Source organism: Bos mutus, chromosome 22 (assembly GCF_027580195.1).
Source record: "Bos mutus isolate GX-2022 chromosome 22, NWIPB_WYAK_1.1, whole genome shotgun sequence".
In the NCBI taxonomy this organism is placed as follows: domain Eukaryota; kingdom Metazoa; phylum Chordata; class Mammalia; order Artiodactyla; family Bovidae; genus Bos; species Bos mutus.
The window spans coordinates 61,300,882-61,325,842 of NC_091638.1; the positions used below are offsets into that span (position 1 = coordinate 61,300,882).

The following is a 24,961-nucleotide window of genomic DNA, read 5'->3' on the forward strand; positions in this document are numbered from 1 at the left end:
ATATTTGCAACAATTTGGGGTTCACCATTTTAAATATTTAACCGATTGAGTATATGAGTTCTTGAAGTACCTGATACTTTGTTCTCAATTCAGACAAGCTGGAGCACATAAAAGGAAATGAAATAAAAGATAAATTCAGTTTGAAGTGTTGAAAATGCTTAATTAACTGAGCTTGTAGATGGCTGCTGCTAAGTCACTTCAGTCGTGTCCGACTCTGTGCGACCCCATAGATGGCAGCCCATCAGGCTCCCCTGTCCCTGGGATTCTCCAGGCAAGAACACTGGAGTGGGTTGCCATTTCCTTCTCCAAAGATGGCAGAGGCCCCTTAAAAATGACTATAAAATCTGTCAGGTTTATAAAGGGGATAACAGGGCTTGTAAAATTTAACTTAGCAGGTTAAAAAATGAAGCTTTTAAATTGGAACATTAATAAATCGAATCCCAATTATTTAAATTTAATGTAAGTCTGAGTATAACCCCCTTGCTCAGCCCCTAAACTCTAACCCTTAGCCCCCATCGCTGGCCCTGTTGCCTGAGGAGCAGCCTGCCCTGTCAGGTCCAGGCTCTGAACGGCAAGCCCAGGTCTGGCCCACCTTGTTCCCAGCCTGTTGCAGATGCAACGCCAGAGGACACACCAGGGCAGATGCAGGCCCCGTGGAGCAAGAGGGCCTTCAGAGGCCAGCCCTCCTGCCACCACTGAGCCCTCCCCCGTGTTCTGGGACACTGCAGAGATAGAGCACCCCACCTCAGGGGCACCTGGCCAGCTGAGGAGTCCAAGTCAGAGGCGGCCTCTCCAGGGTGACCTTGAGGGCATCCCTGACCTACTGTGGGGAGCCCATTGCCTGTAGATACCCCGAGAGCACCCACACGTGGCTGCTGGTGGTGCCTGGTGGCTGTGGAGCTCCAGGAGGCTGGGCTTGTGTCTCCCCTGGGCTGGCCGGTGCTCCCAGGGGCGGGGACGAGGGGGGTCCCTGTCCTCGCTGGTAGCCCCAAGGCGCCCTTCACTTGCCGAGTCAGCACAGGGTTAGTCTTTCCTGCCAGGGGCCTCCCATGACTTGTTGTGTTTTAATGGGGTCACCCCAAGGGCAGGGCACAAGCATGATCACTGAGGGTGTCCTGTCACTTCTGGGCCTCAGTTCGGTTCTCAGGCCGGAAGGCCAGGAGGAGGGACGTGCGTCCGGATTTCCTGCCGCCCAGCCCTCCCCTGCTTGTGGATGAAGACATCCTCCCTGGGTGCTGGGATAAGCAAAGTCCAGAGGGAGAAGGGCAAGGGCGCAGGGCGTGTCACATGGAGCGGAAGCTTCCAGATACTGCTCCAAGCCAGCACAGCAAGCTTCTGTCCCTGCGCCCTGCCCCAGCTCACCTGGCCGGGGCGTCACAGCCTGACCGGCACGTGGGTGTCCAGTCAGCGGCAGGGCAGGTGCTGCGCCCCAAGGTGGGCTTCTGTGACAGGCGGGGGCCCTGCACAGGGCCGTGTGCTTTGTGCTGTGGGTCCTGGATTTTAATGCTTCCCACCACCCCATGCCCACATGAAAATGCCATAGCAAGTGTGAGACGGTACATGGGTCCACAAAGCCAAATGGGCAGCGTGTCCTGGGGGCTGTAGTGCGGCACGTGGAGTGGTGGACCCTGGCAGGCCGTCCACGTCCTGATCTCCGGCCCCTGTGACGCAGACCGTGTTTGGAAATAGGGTCTTTGCGGATGTGAGTAAGAAGCTTGGGACAAGGTCAGCTTGGATCTACGGGGAGACCTCAATCCAATGACTGGGATCCTTAGGAGAGGGAGGAAGATCAGAGACAGACATGGGGGAGAAGGCCATGGGCTGAGGGAGGCAGAGACGGGGTCCCACATCCCCTAGCCGAGGCTGCAGGCAGCCCCCTGAAGCTAGAAGAGGCGGGAAGTGGAGTGCTGCTCATCACCTCCAGCAGAACCCCTGCTGCACGTACCCTGACCCTGGACTTCTGGCTGCTGGAACCACGAGAGGGTCCACTTCTGGCACTCCCGAGCCACCAGTCTGATGATTCGCTGCAGCGTCTGGAGGAAACTACCATGAGAGAGCCGCTCAGTCGTGTCCAGCTCTTTGCGGCCCCATGGACGGCAGCCCATCAGGCTGCATGGGATTCTCCAGGCAAGAATACTGGAGTGGGTTGCCATGCCCTTCTCCAGGGGATCTTCCCAACCCAGGGATCAAACCTACGTCCCCTGCATTATAGGCGGATTCTTTACTGTCTGAGCCTATGGTGGTGCTGAAGGCCTGGAGTGATATTTTTAGGCATATTTTCTTTCCCAAAGCTGTTTTTCTCAGGCTAATCTTAAAATTGGCATAGATTCCATCAGCTCACCCTTAGAGGCAAGAGCTGCAGTGGGTGAGTGTAGGCCCGAGACGCCCCAAACGTACTAAAACAAGAGGCCTGTTCCGTGATAGCTGGCTGTCTACCGGCCTGGTTGATCTGTGCTTTAAGGTCAAGGGGTGTGTTTTTCAACAGGTACCTTAGGGAGACTGAGTCATGCGTTCCTGCTCTGGAGGTGAACAGGATGCCTGACCTGGCAGCATCGTGGAGGGGGCAGGGTCTTCATAGCCACCTCCCCCACCCCTCCCCTGGTCAGTGTCATCAGCTGCGCGGCTCCCGCAGCTCAGGAGTGACAGTGCTCGTAAGGCCCCTTCAAGCCCAAGGGGAACAGATGTGAAATGGTCTTTGTGTGGGGGCTTTTGGGCATTTGTTTTTGTTTCTTTGTTTAAAGAAAGGTAGACTGCTGCAAGCAGCACCTCGTTTGTGGGTGTCTGGTGTCTTGGAGGGGATTCCCAGGTGGCACTGGTGGGCCAGAACCCACCTGCCAATGCAAGAGATGTAAGTGATGTAGGTTGGTTCCCTGGCTTGGGAAGATGCCCTGGAGGAGGGCATGGCAACCCATTCCAGTATTCTTGCCTGGAGAATTCATGGACAGAGGAGCCTGGCGGGCTACAGTCCGTAGAGTTGCAAAGAGTCAGACACAACTGAAAGGACTTAGCACGCATTCGTGGAGTCTTAGAAGCCTGACTACCCTCAATTTTCTTCCAAACGGACCTCGAGAGCTTGTCTGGAGGTTCCAGCAGGGGCGTACAGCTACTCAAATCTCTTGACCGCAGAACAGTCCTCTGCTATTGGGGGAGGTTGTCCTGTTCAAATGAGCATGCAGCTTTGGGAGGGAAGCATATGGAGCTGTGAAGGAGGAAGGGGACACCCGCCTAGCCAGCCAGATCAGCCAAATCAATGGGGTGATCAATGGGGTGACAGATGTTGCAGCCAGATGGCCCTCGAACGTGGTCTTGATGACAAGCCACAGGACAGATTGGGGGGCCATTCTGACACGTCCCAGGCACCAGAATCCCGCTGACACAGCACCTTGGGCGTGGGAACAGGTGGGAATCAGCATCTAGGTTTGGCAGGTGTAACAGAGCCCCCAGTCACAGCGGCACAAACATGGATGGCCTGAGGCTCACACAGTGCGGGGGTGGTGTGCAACTGAGCTCCAGCCATCAGAACCGTGCTCCAGGTAGGAGAATGGAAAAGGAGGGGCAGGGATTCAAAATCAGGTCCCCAAAAGTGCTCACTCAAGTCATCGTCTGTCCTGGGTTGAATTGTGTCCTCCGAAGTTTCACACGCGGAAGTCCTCAGTCCCCGTAGCTCTGATGGGACCGTATCTGGGTCGTTGCAGGTGTAATTCATTAAGAGGAGTTCATACTTGGCCCCTGATCCAGCATGACGAGTGTCTTTGTAAAAAGGGGAAATTTGGACACAGACAAGCATCGAGGGAAGATGGTGTGAGAGACACAGGCTGAAGACGGCTGTCGAGAGGCCAAGAACAGAGGTCTGGACCAGATCCTCAGTCTCAGCCTCGAAGGAACCAGTCCTACTTGATCAACAGCGTCCAGCCTCCAGAACTGGGAGAGAGCACAGCACTGAGTTCCTTTCCCTGCATCATATGCAGGAGTTTCCAGCATCTCAACCCTGTTTAAACACGGGGCCACTGCGTCCAGCCTCCAGACCCTCAACTGCCCAGGCAGACTCAGGTGACCCAGATCGCCGAGTGCCCCTTGGGATTGGTCTGCTCTCTCAGAATCCATCCTGAACACATTCTACAGAGTTCTACTGACAGACACTCAGCTTCCTGCAGTTCTCCTGGTGGCCAAGCCTTCACATCCGAGTGTGACTGGGTGTTGGGACCTCACTGTCCCAGGTCTCAGTGGATGGGGCTGGGCCAGGAGGTTTGGGGGCGAACTGACTTTTCTCCTACAAAGTAACCTCTCCAAGGATGTCATGACTGGGTCTTCAAGTATGGGGACAACACTGTCTAATGAGGGGAAAAGGGCTGTGGAGGGTGACGGGGCTCCTGGAGAATAGGGCTTGGTGTCACCTGGGCTGCCCCACCCCCCACCCACCTTCTCTGGGCCCTAGCCGGAGGCCACAGGTTCACCTTCCGTGTCTCTTTCGCAACAATCCAAATCTGCCGTGTGTGACTCCGGACTCAGTTTAATGGCTATGAGAGAGGAGACGGGCCGCCACAGGCAGGTTCCTGCCTCCCCGAGATGAGCAGTCAGGGGCTTGAGCTCATCTCTGTCCTCCAGGTGGTCTGGCTTCCTTCAAAGTCCCCACCCACCACAGAGTTCTTGAATTCCTGATGCCCTGCCTGCTGGCCAAGACGGGGGATATGCTCAGTCCCTGGAGCCTGGCTGAGCACATCATTCCTGGTGAGCACAGTGGGCCACGGGGGCCCAGGACACCACATCCTGTCCCTGAACACGCACGGCTGCTTGGACCTCCGGCCCCGTCTGGGCCAGGATGCCAACCCCAATTTTTTGGAAAGTTATTGTCAACAACCCCCTCCAGATATTATAGGGAGGAAACTGGTTCACTCGTAAAACTGACAGGCTCAGGTACAAGAAGGATCACTCTGGATACCACGGCCCCTGGCTCTGGGCTCCCCCACCTTTGTTTCTTCTTCAGAATACAAGTGTTGGGGCCTTCCCTCCCATTGGCCATGGAAGGAGGAGGGCCTGGGAACCAGCATGGGCTGGTCCAGTTCACACAACCCAAGAAAGGGAGCACTGCGTGCTGCCGAAAGGTTAAGTGACCTGAAGGGCAGGTGAAGGCGTACCAGGAGGCAGGAGGCTGGGGTCTTTCTCACGGCCAGTGGCACGTCTCACCAGTCTCTGGACATCGACTCCCCCGCCCCGACCCCCCGCCAACATACACACACATGTGCAGTGATCCCAGGAGGTGTAGGAAGCCCAGGGTCAGCACTGAGAGCGGTGTGATGCCTGTCCATCTCTAAGTCTGTCCTCCGAGAAGCCCCTCTACTGTGGGCTGAGTTTGCCATCTGTCTATGCCATGCACGAGCCCCTGCAGTCTCTTGGCACTGCCCTGCCCAGTGAGTGGCTGCCAGGGGTGGGTCATGGTCTCCTCACCTGAGTCCCCAGGCCTGGCTACGGTAGAGTTATCTCCTCCCCTGGGGAAACAGGCCCTAGGGGGTATCTCCTTCAGGAAGGCCTCTGCAGCCCCGTCCCCCCTTTGCAAGTTTTGGAAGGTGGTGAAATTGCTGCCTTATATGCATTCGGGTCTCCACAGGTTCTGGCTTCCCCCAGGGGTCCCAAAGGACCAGAGCTTGGGTCCTTGGTCCATGGAAGGGGAGCTGTCCCTTTGTTCTCCTAGCCAGGGTCCATCAGGGGCCCAGCCTCTTACTGGGAAGTGAGCCGGGGTGGGTCTGGGCTGTGGCATTGGAACCTCTCTGGAGAGAGCGAGGCCATCCCACTTCGTGAAGGAGAGCTCGGTGGGGCCACCTGTTCTCCAGACAAACTCCTGGGGTCTCTGCCTGCTAAGATCCCTGCAGTGCACTGCGGGTGGGCCCTGGTCCTCGCCTCCACCTCCCCAGGCTGCGGAGGTGGGTGGCGGCAACAGTGGCAAAGGGTGCGGTTGGTCACCAAGGAACTGGATTCAAGACTGAGCCCTGGTCCCCTGGTGCTGTCAAGGGGTGGGGGTGGGGGGTGGGGGGGAAGCTGTCTTCAGGGCTCAGTCTCCCCTTTGTAAAGAGACGGGCTGCCTCTGGACGGATGGGTGATGGGCAGCTGGCCCAGAGCTCTGGATGGCGGGAGGCCGACGGCAGGCGGCCCCAGAGCCGGGCGGGAGGGCGGTGAGAGGGTGGGCGGAGGCGCGGCGGCGGGATCGGGGCGGGGGGCGGTGGGGGCTCCCGGGTGGGGGTCGGCAGTGAGGATTCTGCGCGGCGGAGGCCTGCGCTCCTCGCCTCCGCCGGGCCCCTCCCGCGGCGCCCGGCGCCCGGGGCCGCCGCCCGGGCCTGCGGGCCCGCCGCCGACGTGCTCGTCCCCGCGCCCCGGCCGCCGTCGGTCGCCGCGCGAGCCAGCGTGCGTGCGTGCGCGCGCGCGCGGCGGCCCCGAGAGCGGCGCTGGAGCCTGAGGCGACTGGGTTGAGGCGGCTCCTCCCGGCTCCCGCTCCTGCGGCCCGCTGCCCTCTCCTTCCCAGGGCCCGCCAGCCCAGGCCGCTCCCCAGGCCCGAAGATGCCGGCCGTGTCGAAGGGGGACGGGATGCGGGGCCTGGCGGTGTTCATCTCGGATATCCGCAACTGTGAGTGGCTGGGCGCCGGACCGGCCTGCGGGGGGCGGGGGCGCAGGCCGGGGTGAAGGGCTGGCCGGCACTGGCCTTCGGGGGCTGGGGTCTGGGACGCGGACCTGGAGGGCGGGGGTCCTGGGGTTGGGGGCTGGGGTCCGAGGCGCGGACCTGGCGGGCGGGGGTCCTGGGGTTGGGGGCTGGGGTCCGGGGCGCGGACTTGGAGGGCAGGTGGGGGCTGGGCTCCCGGGCACGGACTTGGAGGGCGGGGGTCCTGAGGTTGGGGCTAGGGTTCCGGGCGGGGGTCCTGGGGTTGGGACTGGGCTCCCGGGCGCAGACCTGGCGGGTGGGGGTCCTCGGGCTGGGGCTGGAGTCCGGGGCGCGGACTTGGAGGGCAGGGGACCTGGGGTTGGGGCTGGGTCCGGGGTGCGGGCAGCGTTGAGCACCCGCGCAGGGGTCTTGGCTCTGCTGAGGGGCTTCTAGCGAAGCCGCCCCTCCCAGCATGATGTCACCCGGAGCAGTCGGCCGGTCTTTCTAGTAACGAAGCATCTAACCCAGCGTTTTCCAGAATAGCGTGCCTTTTCACTGGGAGTGGGAGTAGCGAAACCCGCGTCTTGCGGGGAAGCAGCTGCTTGACCCGGGTCCTGGCGGCCTGTTAGGCCCTGATTAAAGTGACTCGTTCCCAGGGAATTGGCCCCAGGCGATGGGGTGGGATGGCCTAGGGGAAATGCTCTGCCCACTATCTTTGGTCGGGGATCGCGTTTTCAGCGACATGTGCCTGCCCCTCAGAGAGTGGAAAAATCCACACGGAAAGGTGAACCCGGCTGGAGGCAGGGGGTGCACCCTTCGACCACCCATACATTTAACTTTGGTGTGCAGAAACTCCTGTTGATTTTCAGGTCATGTTCCCTTTATTTGGGCTTCCCTGGGGGCTCAGATGGTAAAGAGTCTGCCTGCGGTGTGGGAGACCAGGCTTCGATCCCTTGGTCGGGAAGGTCCCCTGGAGAAGGAAATGGGAGCCCACTCCACTATTCTTGCCTGGAAAATCCCATGGGTGGAGGAGCCTGGCAGGCTATACAGTCCATGGGGTCGCAAAGATTCGGACATGACTGAGTGACTTCACTTTTCCCTGTATTTAATTTAAAAAATGAAATACACAAAACCAGTTTCTTCTCTGGCTTTAATTCTCATTTTTTACCTACCAGACATTTGTGGATTTCAGTGGCTGAGGTTCACTGTATGTTTTAGAGAATGCATGTAACCACCTGCTGGTACATGTTGTCCGGAGCCCTCCTGTGATCGCCTCACTTCCTTAGACTGGGGTGGAGGACCCAGACTGTGGAAGGTTCTAGCTTCTGTTCCTTCCCCTTTTCTGCAAGAAATCCATGTGGAAACACACCCTGAGGTCTGTGCTTTTACAAGTAGGGCAGTATCCTGTTGTCCTCTGCTGTGTAATGTGATTTTCTAGATAATAACATGCATAGTCGTAATGTGTCTTGTAAAGCTAAGTGTGGGTGTATTGCTGCTTCAGGAGACCCTTGGGCCAGGGCTCAGCTGCCTTAAATTAACCTTGACATCTGTCCTTTCATTTTGGAAGAAAATTGCTTTGGGCAGGTCATGGAGCTTGAAATCCCTTTTCTCAGTTTTGTAGACTAGTTCTCCTAACTGGATGTGTTCTGTGCTGGGTCTGCCACAGCGTGCGGACTCTCCACCTCTGCCTGTGGCATTTGGTGCTGATCACTTGTGTGACTCCCTCCTATGGCCTCTACCTTCTAAATGCTTCCGTTGTGACAACCAGAAATGTTTCCAGCTGTTGCCCTGGTGGGGACCCCCACTCTGGGCCCTGAGCAGCTGGTGTGGAACAGTGAATTAGACAGTGTCTTCAATGAAGGAGCTGCTGTAAGAAGAAGTGCCTAATCCTTCGGAGGGCCAGGGGTGGGCTCAGGCCTCTGTTTAACGTGGCCCCCTCCTCAAAACCAGCTTTCCTACCGCACCTTCTTGCTACCCTGCATCAGACGCGAGGCTGTCCTCTCCTGTCAGGACAGCGTAGGCAGTTCGTGGCTCTCTGTCCTCTCCCCGCCCCGCCCTGGAAGCCCCACAGGGTGGGGGCCACACGCAGTGTCTGTGTGAGGCGGTCACCCCGTAGCTGAGTAGGTGAGTGCAGAGAAGCTCTACCCTGGTAGTGATCCGGAGCCTGTTGTGGCCAGGCCGGTGAGCGGTGGGCACAGCAGGAAGGAGGAGGTCTGACCTGAGAGCCTGCCACCTGGTCAGAGCTGCTCTGAGCTTGAGCCCTCGGTGGCAGGTGAGGGGTCCCCGCTTCCTCTGCTTGTGGCTCTGCTTTCCTGTCGTGAGAGTGACCCCTGTGCAGAGACGGCACCTGGACCCACGGCCGCAGAGCTCCGTCTCCCCCGCTGACACGGACGGAGTGTGTAGCTGAAGTATCACTGAAGTGTTTCATCTCTAAAATTGTGGCTTCCTTTACCTTTCCGCATGATGTGGTCTCTTAAATGTCCCCCTTAGCGTGAGCTCTGCCTCACGTGGCGGCTGGCTGCAAGCTGCTGCCGGGCCTGAGCGGTGCCCGTGTCCTGGTGCTCCATGTAGCTTTGTGGCTCAGTTACCAAGCCAGCTCCGTGCCTCATACATTAACTTGATCCTGTCTTACTGACTTCAGCCCGCTAGGTTTGACTCAGTGAATGTGGTGTGTGGGAGTTCATGAACTGTTTCTCTCGATCGTTTTTAAACATGTTAAAAAGATTCTGTTCCTTTTATTTAGTCCCAGTTGTAAAATAATTTCTTTATTCAGAAATAAACATGGAGCCATAGGAAGTTGCAAAGAAAAGGACAGGGAGGCCCCAGCATTCCTCAGCCGTCCCCCCTCTCTCACGACAGTATAGCTCCAACACCAGGAAGCGGACACTGGTACAGCCTGCCAGGTGTGGTCGCGTTTCTCAGGTGTTGTATGCGGGATGTACGTGCGTGTGCATGGGCTCACGCGTGTGTAGGTCTGTACGTTCTTTTTGGGTGTGCCACAAGGCTTGCGGAATCTTTGTTCCCCGAGCAGGGCCCTCCGCAGTGACAGCAAGGAGTCCTCCACTGGACTGCCAGGGAAGCCCCAAGGCCTCTGCTTTCCCCAGGTGCAGCTTCACGTGACCCCAGTTCCCCAGACGCAGAGCTGTCTCACCATCACAAAGCCCTCTGCCACGTGGTGTAGTCAGCGCCTGCCCTGGCCACTCGTGTGTTCTCCGTCTCTGCGTCACCCTCTCAAGGATGTCGTGTGAGTGAAGCGGTGCAGTGTGTGACCTGCTGAGGCTGGCTTTTCTCACTGGCACAGTCCCTGGAGGGCCATCCGTTCAAGCACTGAAGTCACAGTGAAGGGTCTGGGCCTTCGTTGGTGGCCCAGTGGCTAAGACTCTGCCCTCCCAGGCCCAGGGGCACGAGTTCCATTCCTGGTCAGGGACTAAGATCCTGCACGCTGCATGGAGTGGCCAAAGCAACAGACAGAGAGCAAACAGAAGGAAAGAACTGCTGAAACTGGTAAAATAGTAGCTATCTGCTCTTTACTTGGTCGTTTGGGAACTTCTGTTTGCTTTTGCACATACGATAGTGGAGCAAAAGCAGAGGAGCTTTACGCACTGACTTGTTGATGCTAGAACATTGTTCCAGATGTAGAACCTGCTGAAAATGTCAGAACTGACCACAGAGTAACGGGGACCGCGCTGAGGGAGAGAAGGGGTGAGACTCGTTCTTGTGGAGCCCATCGTGTCGCCAGCGGGCAGGAAAATGCCATCTGTTCCTCCATGCACGCGGTGGCGGGAGCTGGGGCTGCACAGACCAGTCGAGACACTTCCAAGGTGCTTGGAGGCTTTTCATTTAATCCCTCCAGGCACTCACTCAAATGAAGGGATTCAAGGGGACAGATGTAATTAGCCATTGGCCGAAAGCGGTTTCCGTGCTCTTGGAGAAAGCGTGTGGTTTTGCTGCCAGCGCAGTGATTTAGCTGGAGGGCGGCGGGCAGTGCCCTGTCCTCTGGTCACCACGGAGCGTGATCCCCCCGCTTCTGTTGTTAATAACTTCGCTGGAACTGGGAACTCCTTTGAATTGTATTTTAGCATGACTACAGTTTAAAAAATTTTACTTGTTTGTAAAATTCCATTTGTTATGAGTCATAAATTGGACATGAAAATTTAAATTCAGTGTAAAACTTCAATGTTAAAATGAAACACAGGGTTGACACTTGATTTTCCGGGGTAGTAGTAAAGATCAGAATCAGGGATGGTCAGTCTGCATTTTAACTTTTTTAAGTTTTTTTTTATTTAAGTAAGGTTCAGTTTAGTCTTGTCTGTACATTTAAAAAATGCTGACTTTTTGAAAAAAGTGCTCTTGTTGCATATTTCCTTTTGCACTCTTACGCATAATTTATATTCCTTAGATTTAGGAAGTTTGTGCCGAGGCTCGGGGAAGGGCTGGGCCTCCAGGCTGGAGGAGGAAGGAAGTCTTTGGTCTGACTGCACGCTGCGGCTTCCAGGGAGTCCCCGTGTCCCCGCCGTGTCTGGCTCCTCTCTCTGTCCTCTGTGAGATGTCAAGGTGCCCTGGTGAGGAGTGTATTCTCAGGCCAGATTCTCAGCATTACCTCTCTTTCCTCTTAAAATGACTTTCACTCTGTTTATTTATTTTTTGGCAGCAACACATATCAGGATTTTATAGCTGTGAAATTATTGGAAAGACCGTCTTTTGGGGATTAAGTGGCATTTCTTGGCTTTAAAAAAGTCATACAGGGTCAGACCCGAGGGTAAGGTTCAGGAGTGCTATGGGAAAAGACACTTGGCATTACTGTGAGCAGCCCGAGGGGCCCTGGTGGGAGCTCTGAGCAGCAGGGCTCTCTCTTTGCTCGAACGTCACTTGCGGGTCTTGGGTGCGAGGTCGGCCTCCCTTCGTCTGGATTTCAAGGCCCCTGAGGCTCCAAGGAGGGAAAGTCCTGGTGAGTCTGTGGCAGACATGTCTGGTGCAGCGCTGCCGTGAAGCTCTAGGCGGTCCCCTCCCGGTGAACGGGACGCGTGGGGGCCGTGGCCCCGGTCACGTGCTGGGCTTCCTCCCAGAGGCTGAGCAGTTCTGAGTTCTGGATGGCGTGGGCCTCAGGTTTCGGTTAAAGGGAAGCATCTGGGCCTGTTGTGTGAAACACTGCTGGGGTTCTGAGCAGCTGAGCACGAAGCTCCCGGCCCCAGAGGTGCTTGCAGACAGACACACGGGACGTGAGTTCCCTCTCTGCGTCCTCAGAGTCGGTCGACAGGGTGGCGGAGGTGGGTCCTTGCCCTGAGAGAGCCCCTAGGTTGGAGAGCGGAGGTCTAGGGAGGGGGCAGAGGGAGGAGCTGAGGGACGCGGGTGCTTGGCAACCAAAGCGGGAGTGCGAGTCCACCTGGGCGCACTCCGTGTTGGCCTGAGGCTCTGTCCAGCGTCTTTGTCCATCGAAGCCTGCGTGGTCCTCGCTCCCCACCTGCTCCGTGTGAGGAAATGAAGGAGGGTGTGCGGGGATGCCTCCCTCCCTCTGGGTGCCACTGGGCTTGGTGGGCCCCACGGGGAGGTAGAGAGCCCACGGCTTCTGTCAGCTCCCGTGGGTGCAGGGTGGAGTAAAGGGAAGTCCCTTCACCAGCTTACCAAACGAATTGAGAGATACTCGTTAGAAGACAAAAATGAGCAGTTTTCACTAGGTCACAGGGTGTCTGAGGCTTCAGACCACAGAACTGAACTCACTGATTGTGGCGTTGGCCTTCTTCAGAGTCTTCCTGACTTTGGGATGAAAATCGACACAGGTGAGATGTCACGGAAAGCAGTGCGTGTCGCTTGCCTAGGAGGAGAATTTCAGGCTGGGTGGCGGTGGGTGTTCACTCGTAGTGGGGAGCTGGGGCTGTGTGCTGAGGTCAGCCCTTGCCCTCTGTGGAGGGAGGCTTGTGAGGGACGCCAGGATGCGTAGAAGAGAGAGCACGTTGGGAGGAAGTGCCCAACTTAAAGCAGTGCCTCGGAGGCCAACGTGGGAAGAGGACCAGGAAGGGTGTGGGGCCGCGAGGTGCGGTGCCACCAAGGGGAGAGGCAGGCCTGGCCTTGCCCAGTGCATCGCGTCCCCTTGGGGTGCAGTCTCTGCCCTGCAAAGAGGAGGACGGCCGGGCTCACGGCGCCTGCCCGTGCACTCGAGGGCAGGGGGTCAGGGGCTGCTGGGGGAGCCCCCCGGTGGGACTGGGGGAGGTGGGCAGGTGTGGGGTGGGCCAGCGGTCTGCCCCTCGGCGTCTGTGTGAGTTGGGGTGCTCCAGGTTTAAGGAGGGGAGTGAGGTGCCCGCACAGGCCTGTGCCCCAGAAAGAGAGGACTGTCTCTGCAGGGAGACCAGCCCCTCTTCCCTGGCTCACTCCTGGCCCTGGGCAGGGGGAGTGGCTGGCTGAGGATTGGACGTGCTTGTTAAGGGAGGGGCGTTTGGCCGATGCTTGGAGTCGCATCCTGAGTCTGTCCCTTTTTCTTTCTCAGTTTTGCAAATTGTGGCCCAAGACAGCTGGGAGTCTTCATTTTTCCCCAAATTTAAACCCAGTGAGGGAATTCCCCAGCGGTCCAGTGGGTAGAACTTGGTGTTTTCACTACCAGTGGCCTGCGTTGTATCCCTGTTCCGGGAACTAAGATCCTGCAAGTCACACAGCATAGGCAAAAAATGAAAAACAAGGAAACATCTACCCCTCCCAGCTCTGTGAGCCTTGAGCAGCTTTACGTTCACCACCTCCTTGTACTTGACGTGTCTCCCTTGTGTGGCCATTCCCACCTGCCCTCATCTGCAGGATCGCTTAAAAGTGTGAGCACCAAATCCAAATTGGGTTGCTTGGCTTCTGTTTTGCACTGCAGTGCCTGTTTTTCCCCTTTAAAGATCCCTTCTGATGGCAGCAGAAGGGTGTCGTGAGGATTAGGTGTTCCGTGTACTTAGAGCACCTTGAGCTGCTTAGGGTGGGGTCAGGGGTCAGGCGCTGTGTGGGGATCCTGCTTTGCTTTGCCTAAGGCCAGCCTTCGTGTGCTGGGATTGGGAGGGCAATTATGAGTTTCTGTTGCAGTTTAAACAGCACTGAAAAAGGGCACTACATTGATACTGAATAGTCTTTTAAAGCACAGTGGGAAAAATAGAGCAAAAAAGTGAATATTTTGGAATACTTTTGGATTGTATTTATTGCTATTGAAAAATAGCTTTTTCTGGCCGGTTACGGTGCGGGGTGTGTGTCTGGTACGGTACTACCAGACCAGAACCTTCTTCTGACCCTCGCCGTGCCTGCGAGAGCAGAGTCTCCGGTGATGAGGCGAGTGCTCGGTCGCACTGGGGGCTGTGGGGGATGGAGGCTCGTCTGCACGTGCCGGGCGCTTTCTTCGGGCCTCCTGCCCTGGACTCGCTCCTCACAGCCTCAGGGGCTCCTCTCAGGTAGCACACAGCTTCCATTCAGTCAGTTCCCCGTTCAGACTTGGTGCTCTCATCGCTCACCTGCGGCCTGAGTCGTCCTCGCCTGGAGCAGCGCGCCAGCCTCCCCGGCACGGAGGGTGCCGCAGGGGTGGAGGGTCTGTGGGTCTGTGGTGCTGAGTCGTCCAGTTTCCAAGGCCTGGCCTTTCTCAGGCTGCCTTCCGTGGACGGGCTGTGAGTCCTCGTGTCCACAGCCTCCCAGACTGTCTTACGGGGAAGCTGGTTGCAGAGGGACAGGAGGCGCTGTTCTGCTGGGGCTTATGTGTCTGATGCGTGTTCTCTGATGCAGCATTTACTGTAGATCTGACATAAATCTGCTGTATAAGTAGCTAAGAAAATACTGTTTTTCATATTGCGTTTTTGTTGTTTTGTAATAGTTTTGATACAACGCCAAGAATGAAGGGTGTTTTGAACGTGCGTATTTAAAAATTTATTTGTTTTTCTGGACTCTTATTTTTTGACATACTTGTTCAATTCATTCATTCACTTGAGAAACCTGTTGGTGCCTGCTGCGTGCCGGGCATTATCCTAGGCATCAGGGATTCAGTGCGTAACTGAAGGGCCCCAGTCCCTGTTCTTTCAGAGACTTAGATTCTGTGAGAGTAGACAGGACTGACTTCCGCGTTACTCTGCGTGCACGCCCTCACTTCAGGGGCCTCGGGGCTGGGCCCCCGGGAAGTGGTGCGGCTCCGACAGGACTGCATCCAGCCTCCTGTGTCCGCCCTCACAGAGGCCTCGGGCTGGGCCCCCAGGAAGTGGTGGGGCTCCTCGCGTTGCCGTCCTGTCTCTCAGTGGCTGCTGTCTCCCATAGGCTGTGGTCCAGTGTCTGAAAACTATTGTTTCCTATATTTCTCTCAGGTTTGTACCTCCTGAGGTGGGGGGGTAGACCCTGACCCTGTTGACAGCAGTAGGTTTGGGAGTAATGTGGAGCGTGCGTGCGGACCCCAAGGGTGGAATTCGGAGGTGAGCGGACGGTGTCGTGTGTAGGTGGCATGTGAGACCACGAGACTGGAATCCGAGCTAGAAGCTGACGGAGGGGGTGGCGATCGTCACAGAAGCTTTACCTCTGTTTACGCAGCTGATACTTCACAGCGGGTACTGAGGTGCTCCCTGTTTCATGGAGAAAGGGGCGGAGGCCAAGGAGGCCGAGGCACGGCTCCTGAAATGGTCCCCTGAGGACCCAGACCCAAGCGACTGGGGCTCCGGACCTCTCCTTTGAAGCGCGTTGCTGAGCCAGCTCTCCAGGAGGATGGCCAGAGCTCCAGATGTGCCTGAGTCCAGGGGGGCCTGGGCCAGGGAGGAGGGCTGGCCAGGGGGTCGAAGGAGGGGACTGGGCGGGGGGCCTGACGGGCAGCTCCCAGGAGAAGAACTGGGAAATGGGAGGGAGGAGGTAGAGACCCCAGGGCTGCTCTGACACGGGAGCGCCCTTTTCCCAGCGCACAGCCGCACTCCTGGGATCAGAGCGGGCACAGCCTGGCAGCAGGTGCTCGGCCTGCGCCTCCCAGAGCCTCAGTCCTCCTGGAGGCTGCCTGCCTTCTTCTCCCACTCCCCTCCCCATGCCCTCAGCCAGTCCGTCCAGACCTGGGTCTCCCTGACCGCTCCCGGGGCTCCCGCAGGGCTCCCGGGGCTCCCCAGGTTTAGTGACATCTGCAGACTCACCGGGTCCTAGGATTGGGGTGTGAGTGTCTTTGAGGGGCATTCTGCCTATCACGATTGGGTCAAGAGTGCTTTTTTAAGATTAACGCATTTGTTCAGCAAATTCCTGGGTGCGTATTTCACACATGGAACAGAAAAACCGACCAGGAGTGCCCTCGTGTGGCTCATGTCCCAGTGAGGCAGACGTGAAATAAGTAAGTTTAACATACACGCGTTGTACACAGTGTTGGGGCTCCCCAGGTGGCTCAGTGGCAAAGAATCCACCTGCCAACGCGGGAGACACGGGAGTTTGATCCCTGGGTCAGGAAGATCCCCTGGAGAAGGAAGTGTCAGTCCACTCCACTGTTCTTGCCTGGGAAATCCCATGGACAGAGGAGCCTGGCGGGCTACAGTCCATGGGGTCGCAGAGGCAGACACAGTTTAGTGACTGAACACACATGCACACATCCTGTGTTGAGGGGAACCTAAAGGGAAAAACGAAAGGGGCTTGCAGTGTGGGTGGGGAAGCTGGGGGCAGGTGTCCTTGGAATGCTGGCGGTGGGTGGGGAGCCACTGTACCTGCGCTTCAGAGCCGGAGGAAGGTGGGGCGCGTGGCGGGACCTTGCAGGTGAGCAGAGGAAGGACTTGGCTTTGGGGAGATAGGAGGGAAGACAGTTAGGAGCCTCTGGACCAGGTGAGAAAGGTGAGGACCCCTAGGGGTGGGGAGGCAGATCAGGAGTGACGGGCCAGGGTGGAGGGAGGGGTTTTGCCAGCAAGTGCTCCGATGGAGGAGGCGGGTCAGGCATGCTTTTCACGATGGGTGGAGACTGGCTGGGCTGGGGTGAGGGCTGAGAGGGGCAGAGAGAGTGGGTCGTAGTGCTTGGGCGGGGCGGTGGGACTCAGAATTTGCTCTCCTGATCTAGTTGCTCACTAGAGCTGCAAGGATGAGGCCCTGGGGGTCCCTGCTGTGGCGTGCGGGGAGCGTGACTGTTGGAACGGCAGCTCTGGGGCACCAGATCTTCTAAGGCGCCACGGTTAGGGCCAGCGGGTCTGGGGGTCATTCATCCTGTATGGCAGGGAAGGGGTAGTGTCATAGTAAGTGTTTGGGCAGGTCTTCCCAATTATATTAATTTTTGCTATTTACTTGTTCCTAAGTAAATATTTAAAGAAATGAAAAACAAAATCAAGAATGTAGTTTAAGAGAGGGTTAGTCGCTCCTTTGTGTCTGACTTTTACTGACCCCATGGACTGTAGCCCTCAGGTTCCTCTGTCCACGGAATTCTCCAGGCGACCATACTGGAGTGGGTGCTGCTGCTACTGCTAAGTCACTTCAGTCGTGTTCGACTCTGTGCGACCCCATGGACTGCAGCCCACCAGGCTTCTCCGTGCGTGGGATTCTCCAGGCAAGAACACTGGAGTGGGTGCCGTCCCCTTAATTATAAAACAGTGGACCCTCACCCCATTCCCTCATTCCTAAGCTTAAGTCGATTATTTTCATTTTACATCCATCTCTTGTCATATTTACTTTAAAAATGTGATTATTTATTCTAAATTACATGTTAAATTGCATATCAGTCATGGGTGTTTTTCTCCATTTAGCCATTATTTATTGACTTCTTATCTTACTGTGGAAGATGAGGATTTAACTTACCTAAGCTTTCCTTTCCCCATGTTCTGATGTATCACAGTTTTTAATTTAATTGATTTATAGCATTTAATTACTGTCTGAAAATATTATTCTTGGCCCAGAATGATAATGATTTGACTTTTCAAAAAACGTGTATTTATTTATTTTTGGCTCTGCTGGGTCTTGGTTGCTGCGTGCAGCATTCTCCTTGCAGTGGCTTCTCTTGTTGAACACAGGCTCTCGGTGCACGGGATGTGGGCTTAGTAGCTGTGGTGCATGGGCTTAGTTGCTCCACAGCATCCGGAATCTTCCTGGACCAGGGATTGAACTCTTGTCCCCTGCTTTGGCAGGGAGATTCTTACCCAGTGTACCGCCAAAGAAGTTCTGTTTTTGTTTTATAAATAAGTTCATGTGTATCACTTTAGATTCCACGTACAGGTGATTCCATACGATATTTCTCTGTTTGACGTCACTGAGTATGATAATCTTTGAGCCTGTTCGTGTTTCTGCAGATGGTGTTAGCTTGTTCTTTCTCATGGCTGAGTACTGTGCGTGTGTGTATACTTACACAGCATGTTCATAAAGAATGTACCATACGCACGTGTGGGTACATGTGTATGTGTGTACATATACCATATTCAGGACTTCCCTGGTGGCTCAGCCGGTAAAGATCCGCCTGCAATGCGGGAGACCTGGAATCGATCCCTAGGTTGGGAAGATCCCCTGGAGAAGGGAAAGGCTCCCCATTCCAGTATTCTGGCCTGGAGAATTCCATGGACTGCATAGTCCATGTGGTCACAAAGAGTCGGACACGACTGAGCGAGTTTCACTTCACTTCACTTCCATACCATATTTATTAAGGCTGTGTATACTCATCTGTCAGTGAACGCTTAAGCTGCCCCCATGTCTTGGCTGCTGTGAGTAGCGCTGCTGTGGACGCTGGGGTGCCTGCACCTTTTTGAATTAGGGTTTCTTCTGGGTGTGTGTCCAGGAGTGGGATGGCCAGATCATGTAGTAACTACTCTCCATAGGTGCTGCCCCAGTTTCCTTTCCATGGATAGTGGGCGAGAGTTCTCTTTGCTGCACGTCTTAAGGGCTCTCTCGCGCTCTCTTTTAAACTGGAGCAGGGCTGATTCACAGTGTTGTGTTAGTTTCAGGTGTGCAGCAAAGTGAGCCAGTCACACGCACTCGTGTGTCTACTTTTTAAAGATTCTTTCTCCTAATGGGTCTTTACAAAATGCTGAGTTGAGTTTGCTGGGCTATGCAGTAGGCCCATGTTGGCCATCCACTGCATATATAGCGGTGTGTATACATTGATCCCAGACTCCTGACTACTTCTTCCCTCCCCTCCACGGCTTCCTTCTTGGCAGGGTGGCCCTTTGCTGCTGGCATCTGGTTCCTGAAGGGTGCTTTCTTCTGTTCGTGTGAGAATGTCTACTGTCTGGGGTTTGCTCCTCTGCATTGCCCCTCTGGTCTGAATTCTTTTTCTGCAGGTCTGTGTCCGTCTCTGGCTCGTGCTGGGAGCTGGCCCGGGTGCCTCGTGATCAGTGTCTGCCCATCACATGGACCAGTGACGGCCGGCATGGGTCGGGCTTCGGCAGAGGCCTCACTGTGGGCCGAGGGGTGAGGGCTGAGGGTCTCTCTCACGAGGGAAGCCATGTGTCAGCCGTCTTCTCCGTCGTCTTCAGAGAAGCTTCAGGCTCCCTTCCTGCTGGGTGGGGAGGCGGGTGTGGGGAGCCTGGCTGCGGTTGCTCTGGGCGGGGGTCTCACTGCTCTGGGTGTCTGTCTCTCGGCTCTGCTTTTCTGAGCCTCCCTCCAGCATGTGGTGGTGTCACCAGGCCTGCAGGTGGGTGTTCCTGCTTTGTGGGGGGCAGCCTGCTGTCTTCTGCTGGGATTTAGGGGTGTGGCCGGGCTGGGGGAGCGGCTGCTGCTCCTTCTGTCTCTTCCAGCCTGGCCCCCAGGGCCCCTCCTGAGGCACCTTCAGGTCCTGAGGCTGCCAGACTCTCTGACGAGGACTTGCTTCTTGCTGGTCCCTCCTGCGGGCGGCTGGAGTCCAGCTTGCTTTGTTAGATGAGTCCACAACCATGGTCTCTTTCCAGTGTCCAGGGCTGTGGTGGTGTCCACTCTCATCATAGTCTTCTCCTTTTAAATAAGTTTTGGATTGATTCTGTATATTACACACACACACACCATGCAGACCTTCATCACCTTAGTGGCCATTATCTATGCCATGGATTAACGGCTCCCTGAGGGAAGGTCCTGGGAAAGAATAATGTGACTGTGTGCTTTTACCTTTTGACTCCTGAGTGGAGTGATAATACCTTTTATTGTGAACTTACTGTGGGTGGGTGGTTCTCACTAGACATGTTTGACATGAGTTTCTAGTAGAATTGCTGAGAGAACCTGGAATTCTGTGGCTCTTACTTTACTTCTTACTCGAGGCAGCATGCGGGTGGGCTTGGTCTCTGTTCACAGAACACCTGCTTCTTAGGGCTCAGTTCACAGTGCTCCAGGCCCCAGAGGTCAGGGCAGGGGACAGGCGTCTTGGGAGGATCTGCCTCACAGGTGTGACCTGTGGCAACTAGGCAGTTTCTTGCTGGTGATGGAGCTTGGTAAATGGAAGTCTATGGGGACGCCAGTGGATTCTGTAATTGCCGATGATGAAATCAGTCAGGAGAGTCTGAATTCCTAACTTTTCGAAGAGTTACTTTGAACCCTGAGCTCCAACTTCTGAAACTGGAAATATTTGTAGAGTATATGTCATCGCGGTGGAGCACGGAAGGGAGCCTGCGTCAGGTAGGGTGTTCACAGAGGCCTCTCCAGGACACAGCACGCGAGCTGGGCCCGGAGGGAGCAAGGCTGGGCTGAGTTGCCCGCGTGGCCCTGCTCCAGGCCCCGAGAGCCCTGCGCGCCGCAGCACAGAGGGCGCGGCCCTTCCCCGCGGCAGTCTGAGTTCCCTGAGGTGTCGTGTGGGAGGCTGCTGAAGAGCCAGGTGAGTGACAGGTCCACCTGTACGTGAAGGCCTCTGGACCTCAGAGGAAGTGGGTCAGAGGAGGCCTGCGTGGGAGGCGAGAGGTGTTCTAGTCGCAATCGGATGTGCTGGCGGCAGTGGAGGGGGTGAGTGTCCTCCTGGAGGAGAGCGGGCCAGACCCCCGATAGGGTGGGCTCAGGGACAGGGAACCTCGTGCAGAGCTCTGCGCTGGGGATGAGCACGCCACCTGCTCTGGTGGCCGTTCCGGGCGCAGTGACGCTCGTTGTTTCCTGGCTCAGTCACTTGAAAGCCCTGGGGACCGTTGCTAGTGCAGGACATCCGCTGCTCTCATGGGGCACACTCCGCTGGGTGTGCATTCCTCACCGGGCACCTGCTGAGCGCCAGGGGATATAGCTGGGCCTAAAACACGCAGAACTGCCCACTCCTGTGGAGCTTACATTCTGGTGGGTGGAAATAGAAAACAAAAAGTTGCATCATATGTGAGAAGACAGGATGTGCAAGAGGGAAACGTGCAGGTGAGGAGGTGGCGGGGGACACGGGGCTGTGGGCGCTCCACTTGAGACGCGTGCCCAGGGCTGGTCTCGCTCTGAAGGTGGCAGTTGTGCAGACTGGAAGGCACTGGGTCATGCTCTCGCTGGAGGGGACAGCAGGTGTGAAGGCCTTTGTGGGGGGCGATAGTCCGCATGTGGAAGAGACAGCAGGAGGCTGCGCGGCTGCCGCGGAGCAGGCCCAGAGGAAGGTAGGTCGGAGGTGAGGTCGGGATGCTGGAAGTAGGTCACAGGGAGAGGGCCTTGTGCAGAGCCTGTTCTTCCTCGTGTGCTAAACGCTGAGGGTGATGAGCTGTGGCCTCTCCCCCACAGGGGCCCAGCCCTTGTAGCCAGAGTGGAGAGTGTGTGAGGCGAGTAGTGAAAACCAGGGTAGTCAGCTCCTCAGGGAGGGCTGGCGATGGTCTGGAGAGGGTGGCCAGGTGTGGTGGCGCGGGGCACGCTCGGGCAGCCTTTCTGAGCTGCAGGTGCAGGAAGCGGGAGCGCCACAGATGGGCGGGACACAGCGGGGCTTGTGGGGGTCCCGGAATGACCGTGCCTGCAGGCGGGAGGTGCGGTGGGAGCGCTTGGCGTGGCAACCGCTGGAGCTGGTCGTGCGCACCTCCTCTGTGGCGTGGGGGCCATCGACATGTCTTAAACAGCAGAGTGATGCTTTACCATTTATCTTTTATTAGTAGAATAGTAATTTTGAATGCAGAGGATGATTTTAGATGAAGTTTGAGGCAGGGAAGCCAGTTAGGACAAGGTTGATTGCTCTGGTCTGGAGGAGATGGCAGGCGTCTGAGTCCCGGCAGGAGGAGTGGAAAGGCAGGGGGATGTGGGGATCTGGGAGTCAGAGCTGCCAGGGCCGTGGGTGGGGAAGCGCGCTATACCATAGAGGCTGTGACTGTGCAGCAGAGATGCCATTCAGTAAGGGTGGCAGAGTGAGGCCCTCATAAACCCACTCCTCTGTAAAAGCAGTGAAACACTAGCAAAAATGGTCAAACTCAACTGTGCTGGAGCTCTGGAAATAAACTAAAAGTTGACATAATCTCAGGAAGATTTATTCAAGTAAAACTGCTGAACCTCCAACTTGACTTCTTGTCGTTCTCCTCCGCCGTGACCTGGGTAGCTGACAGCCATGTCTTACAGCCCTTGCAGCGCCTTGCAGCTCTTGGAAGGCCCAGATCGGATCTGGGGTCCCTCAGGAGTCCTCTGCTCAGAGCGGTGTTACTGACTGGCCTCGGCTCTCTGGAGGAGCCCATTTGCAGAGCTGATGAGGAGGAGCCCACCCTTGTGTCTTTGTTACGATCAAAGCTGGGGGCTGAAATAGTGGGAGTATCTGTGGCCCAGGGACCTGAGCAGCTCTGACAGACTGCTGTGGATCTTGAAGGGTGCTCGGCAGGGCTGTGTGTGTGCCCAGGGGGACCTGAGAGGGGCCTGGCCTCATGCTGTCTAGACCTGAGTCCTGCACAGACGAGAAATGAAGGCAGAGGATAACTACCTGAGGGCTGAAAGTGGGCCTCAGCGTGTCCACAGATCTGGCAGCATCCGGACACTCACTAGTCAACACATGTAAGGACTCCCTGACTAGTCAGTCACTGATGACTCAGCTAACTGAGCAGAGACTCAGGGTAGCTGCAAACTGTGGGGACTTACAGGCTTCGCAGGAAAGTCCCTGAGCAGCAACAGCAGCAGCGACAGCCCCTGGGGAAGGGGACAGTCTGAATTCCAGGGCCGCCTCAGTGTATTTTCTGAAATGCCAGCTTTCAGTAAGAACTGATAAGATGCACGAAGAAAGAGGAAAATATGGTCTTTACACAGGAAAAATGTAGTCAGTAGAAACTGTCCTTGAAAGGGCCCAGACGTTAGGCTTAATAATACTCGACGAGGACTATAAATTGCTAAAGAACTAAAATAAACTATGCCCAAATAATTAATATATGAGAGTGATATCTCACCAAATAGAAGCTATCAGTAAAAAGGTAGATGCTATTTTAAAAAACATGAAATAGGAATTCTGGAGTTGAAAATACAATAACTGAAAAATGAAAATTCACTAGAGGGGTCAAGAGTAGATTTGAACTGGCAGAAGAAAGAAATCAGTGAATTTGGGAATAGGATTTTTACTTTAATTAAATTAAGATCTAAATTAAGGTAAGCACAGATCCAGTTGAGGAACAGAAAGCAAAAAGAATGAAGAAAGATGAACAGAGCCTCAGAGACTGTGGGACACCATCAGGTGCACTGTTGTTCAGTCGCTAAGGCCTGTCTGACTCTTTGTGACCCCACGACTGCAGCACACCAGGCTCCTCTGTGCTTGCTGTCTCCTGGAGCTTGCTCACATTCGTGTATGTTGAGTCAGCGGTGCTGTCCAGCCATTTCATCCTCTGCCCTCCCCTCTCCTTTTGCTTTCAATCTTTCCCAGCATCAGTCTTTTCCAGTGAGATGGTTCTTTGCATCAGGTGGCCAGAGTATTGGAGCCTCAGCTTCAGCATCAGTCCTTCCAGTCAATATTCAGCGTTGATTTCCTTTAGGATGGACTGGTCTGATCTCCTTGCAATCCAAAGGACTCTCAAGATCCAGTACCACAATTTGAAGTCATCAATTCTTTTGTACTGAGCCTTCTTTATAGTCCAACTCTCACATTCGTACGTGACTACTGGAAAAACCATTGCTTTGACTATAAGGACCTTTGTCGGCAAAGTGACATCTCTGTTGTGCTTTTTAACACACAAAACCATTTTTCATAAATGAAGAAATTAAGGTATTGCTAAATAAACAAGAATGAGGAAATTTCTTGCTAGCAGACCTGTGCTGCAATAAATATTCAAGGGAGAACTTCCTTGGTGGCCCAGCGGTTAAGAATCCACCTGCCAATGCAGGAGACACAGGTTCGATCCCTGATCTGGGAGGCTCTCACTTGCTGTGAGCAGTTAAGCCCGTGCACCACTACTGGGCTTGTATGTCCCATACTCGGCAACAAGAGAAGCCACCGCAGTGAGACGCCCGCTCAGTGCAGCTGGAGAGTAGCCCCTGCTTGCTGCAGCTAGAGAAAGCCTGCGTGCAGCAGCAAAGACCCAGCACAGCCAAAAATAAATAATTTTAAAAAATGCTAAAGGGAGTGGTCAGGCAACGATGAGGGATACTCGATGGTAGAACACATGCAGAAGTAGAGAGCAGTGGTAAAGGCGGCTGCGTGGGCAGATCTACGAGACTTTATGTTTCTGTAACGTCTGCTCTCCTACCTGACTTACAAGAAAACTGCATAAAACAGTAGTTTTTAACTAATTTTAATATAGTTTAAATAAAATTCCCAGGTACACAGGGGACATTCTTCAGAATAGACTGTATGTTAAGCTATTAAAAAAAAGCCTCAACTTTTAAAGGATCCAAACCATACAAAGTGTGTTTACCAGCCACAGTGGAGTGAAGTTAGAAATCCGTGGGATTCTCCAGGCCAGAACACTGGAATTGGGAGCCGCTCGCTCCTCCAGGGGATCCTCCCAACCCGGGGTCGAACACAGGTCTCCCACATTGCAGGCGGATTTTTTACCAGCTGAGCTACAAGGGAAGCCCAAATAAAATTATACTGATGATCTTGTAATGTTTAAATGTATAATTTGTATGACAAAACTACCGCACAGGAGGAGGGAAGGAACAGCGCTATATTGGAACAGAATTTCTCTATACTACTGAAATTTTTCCTTTGGCCGTGCCACATGGCTTGTGGGATCTTAGTTCCTTAACCAGGGGTTGAACCCAGGCCATGGCAGTGAACGTGCCAAGTCCTAACCATGGACTGCCAGGGAATTCCCTAAAATTAAATTTATATTAATCAAACTAGATTGTTTTAAGTGTTAATTACGATCCCCAGGCAGCTACTGGGAAAGTAACTAAAAAACAAATAGTAAAAAGAAACGGAGTTGAACTGTGTACTGAAAAGCACTTCTGCTTCCCGGCTGGCACCAGTGGCGAAGAGCTTGCCAGTGGAGGAGACATGGGCTCCATCCCTGCGTGGGGAAGATGCCCTGGAGAGGGGCGTGGCAACCCACTCCAATGTTCGTGCCTGCAGAATCCTATGGACAGAGCAGCCTGGAGGGCTACAGT

At 55.2% G+C, this 24,961-nt stretch overlaps 1 protein-coding gene across 2 annotated transcripts in view; it reads left to right on the forward strand.

The window, feature by feature from the left end:
• Positions 1–6,409: 6,409 nt before the first annotated feature.
• Positions 6,410–24,961, forward strand: part of AP2A2 (adaptor related protein complex 2 subunit alpha 2) — a 67,424-nt gene continuing 48,872 nt past the window's right edge. For both annotated transcript variants that reach the window (XM_070360509.1, XM_070360510.1), the window contains exon 1: positions 6,410–6,616. In XM_070360509.1, coding sequence (XP_070216610.1) covers positions 6,550–6,616 — 67 coding nt within the window. In that variant the 5' untranslated portion in view covers positions 6,410–6,549. The remainder of the gene's footprint in view (positions 6,617–24,961) is intronic.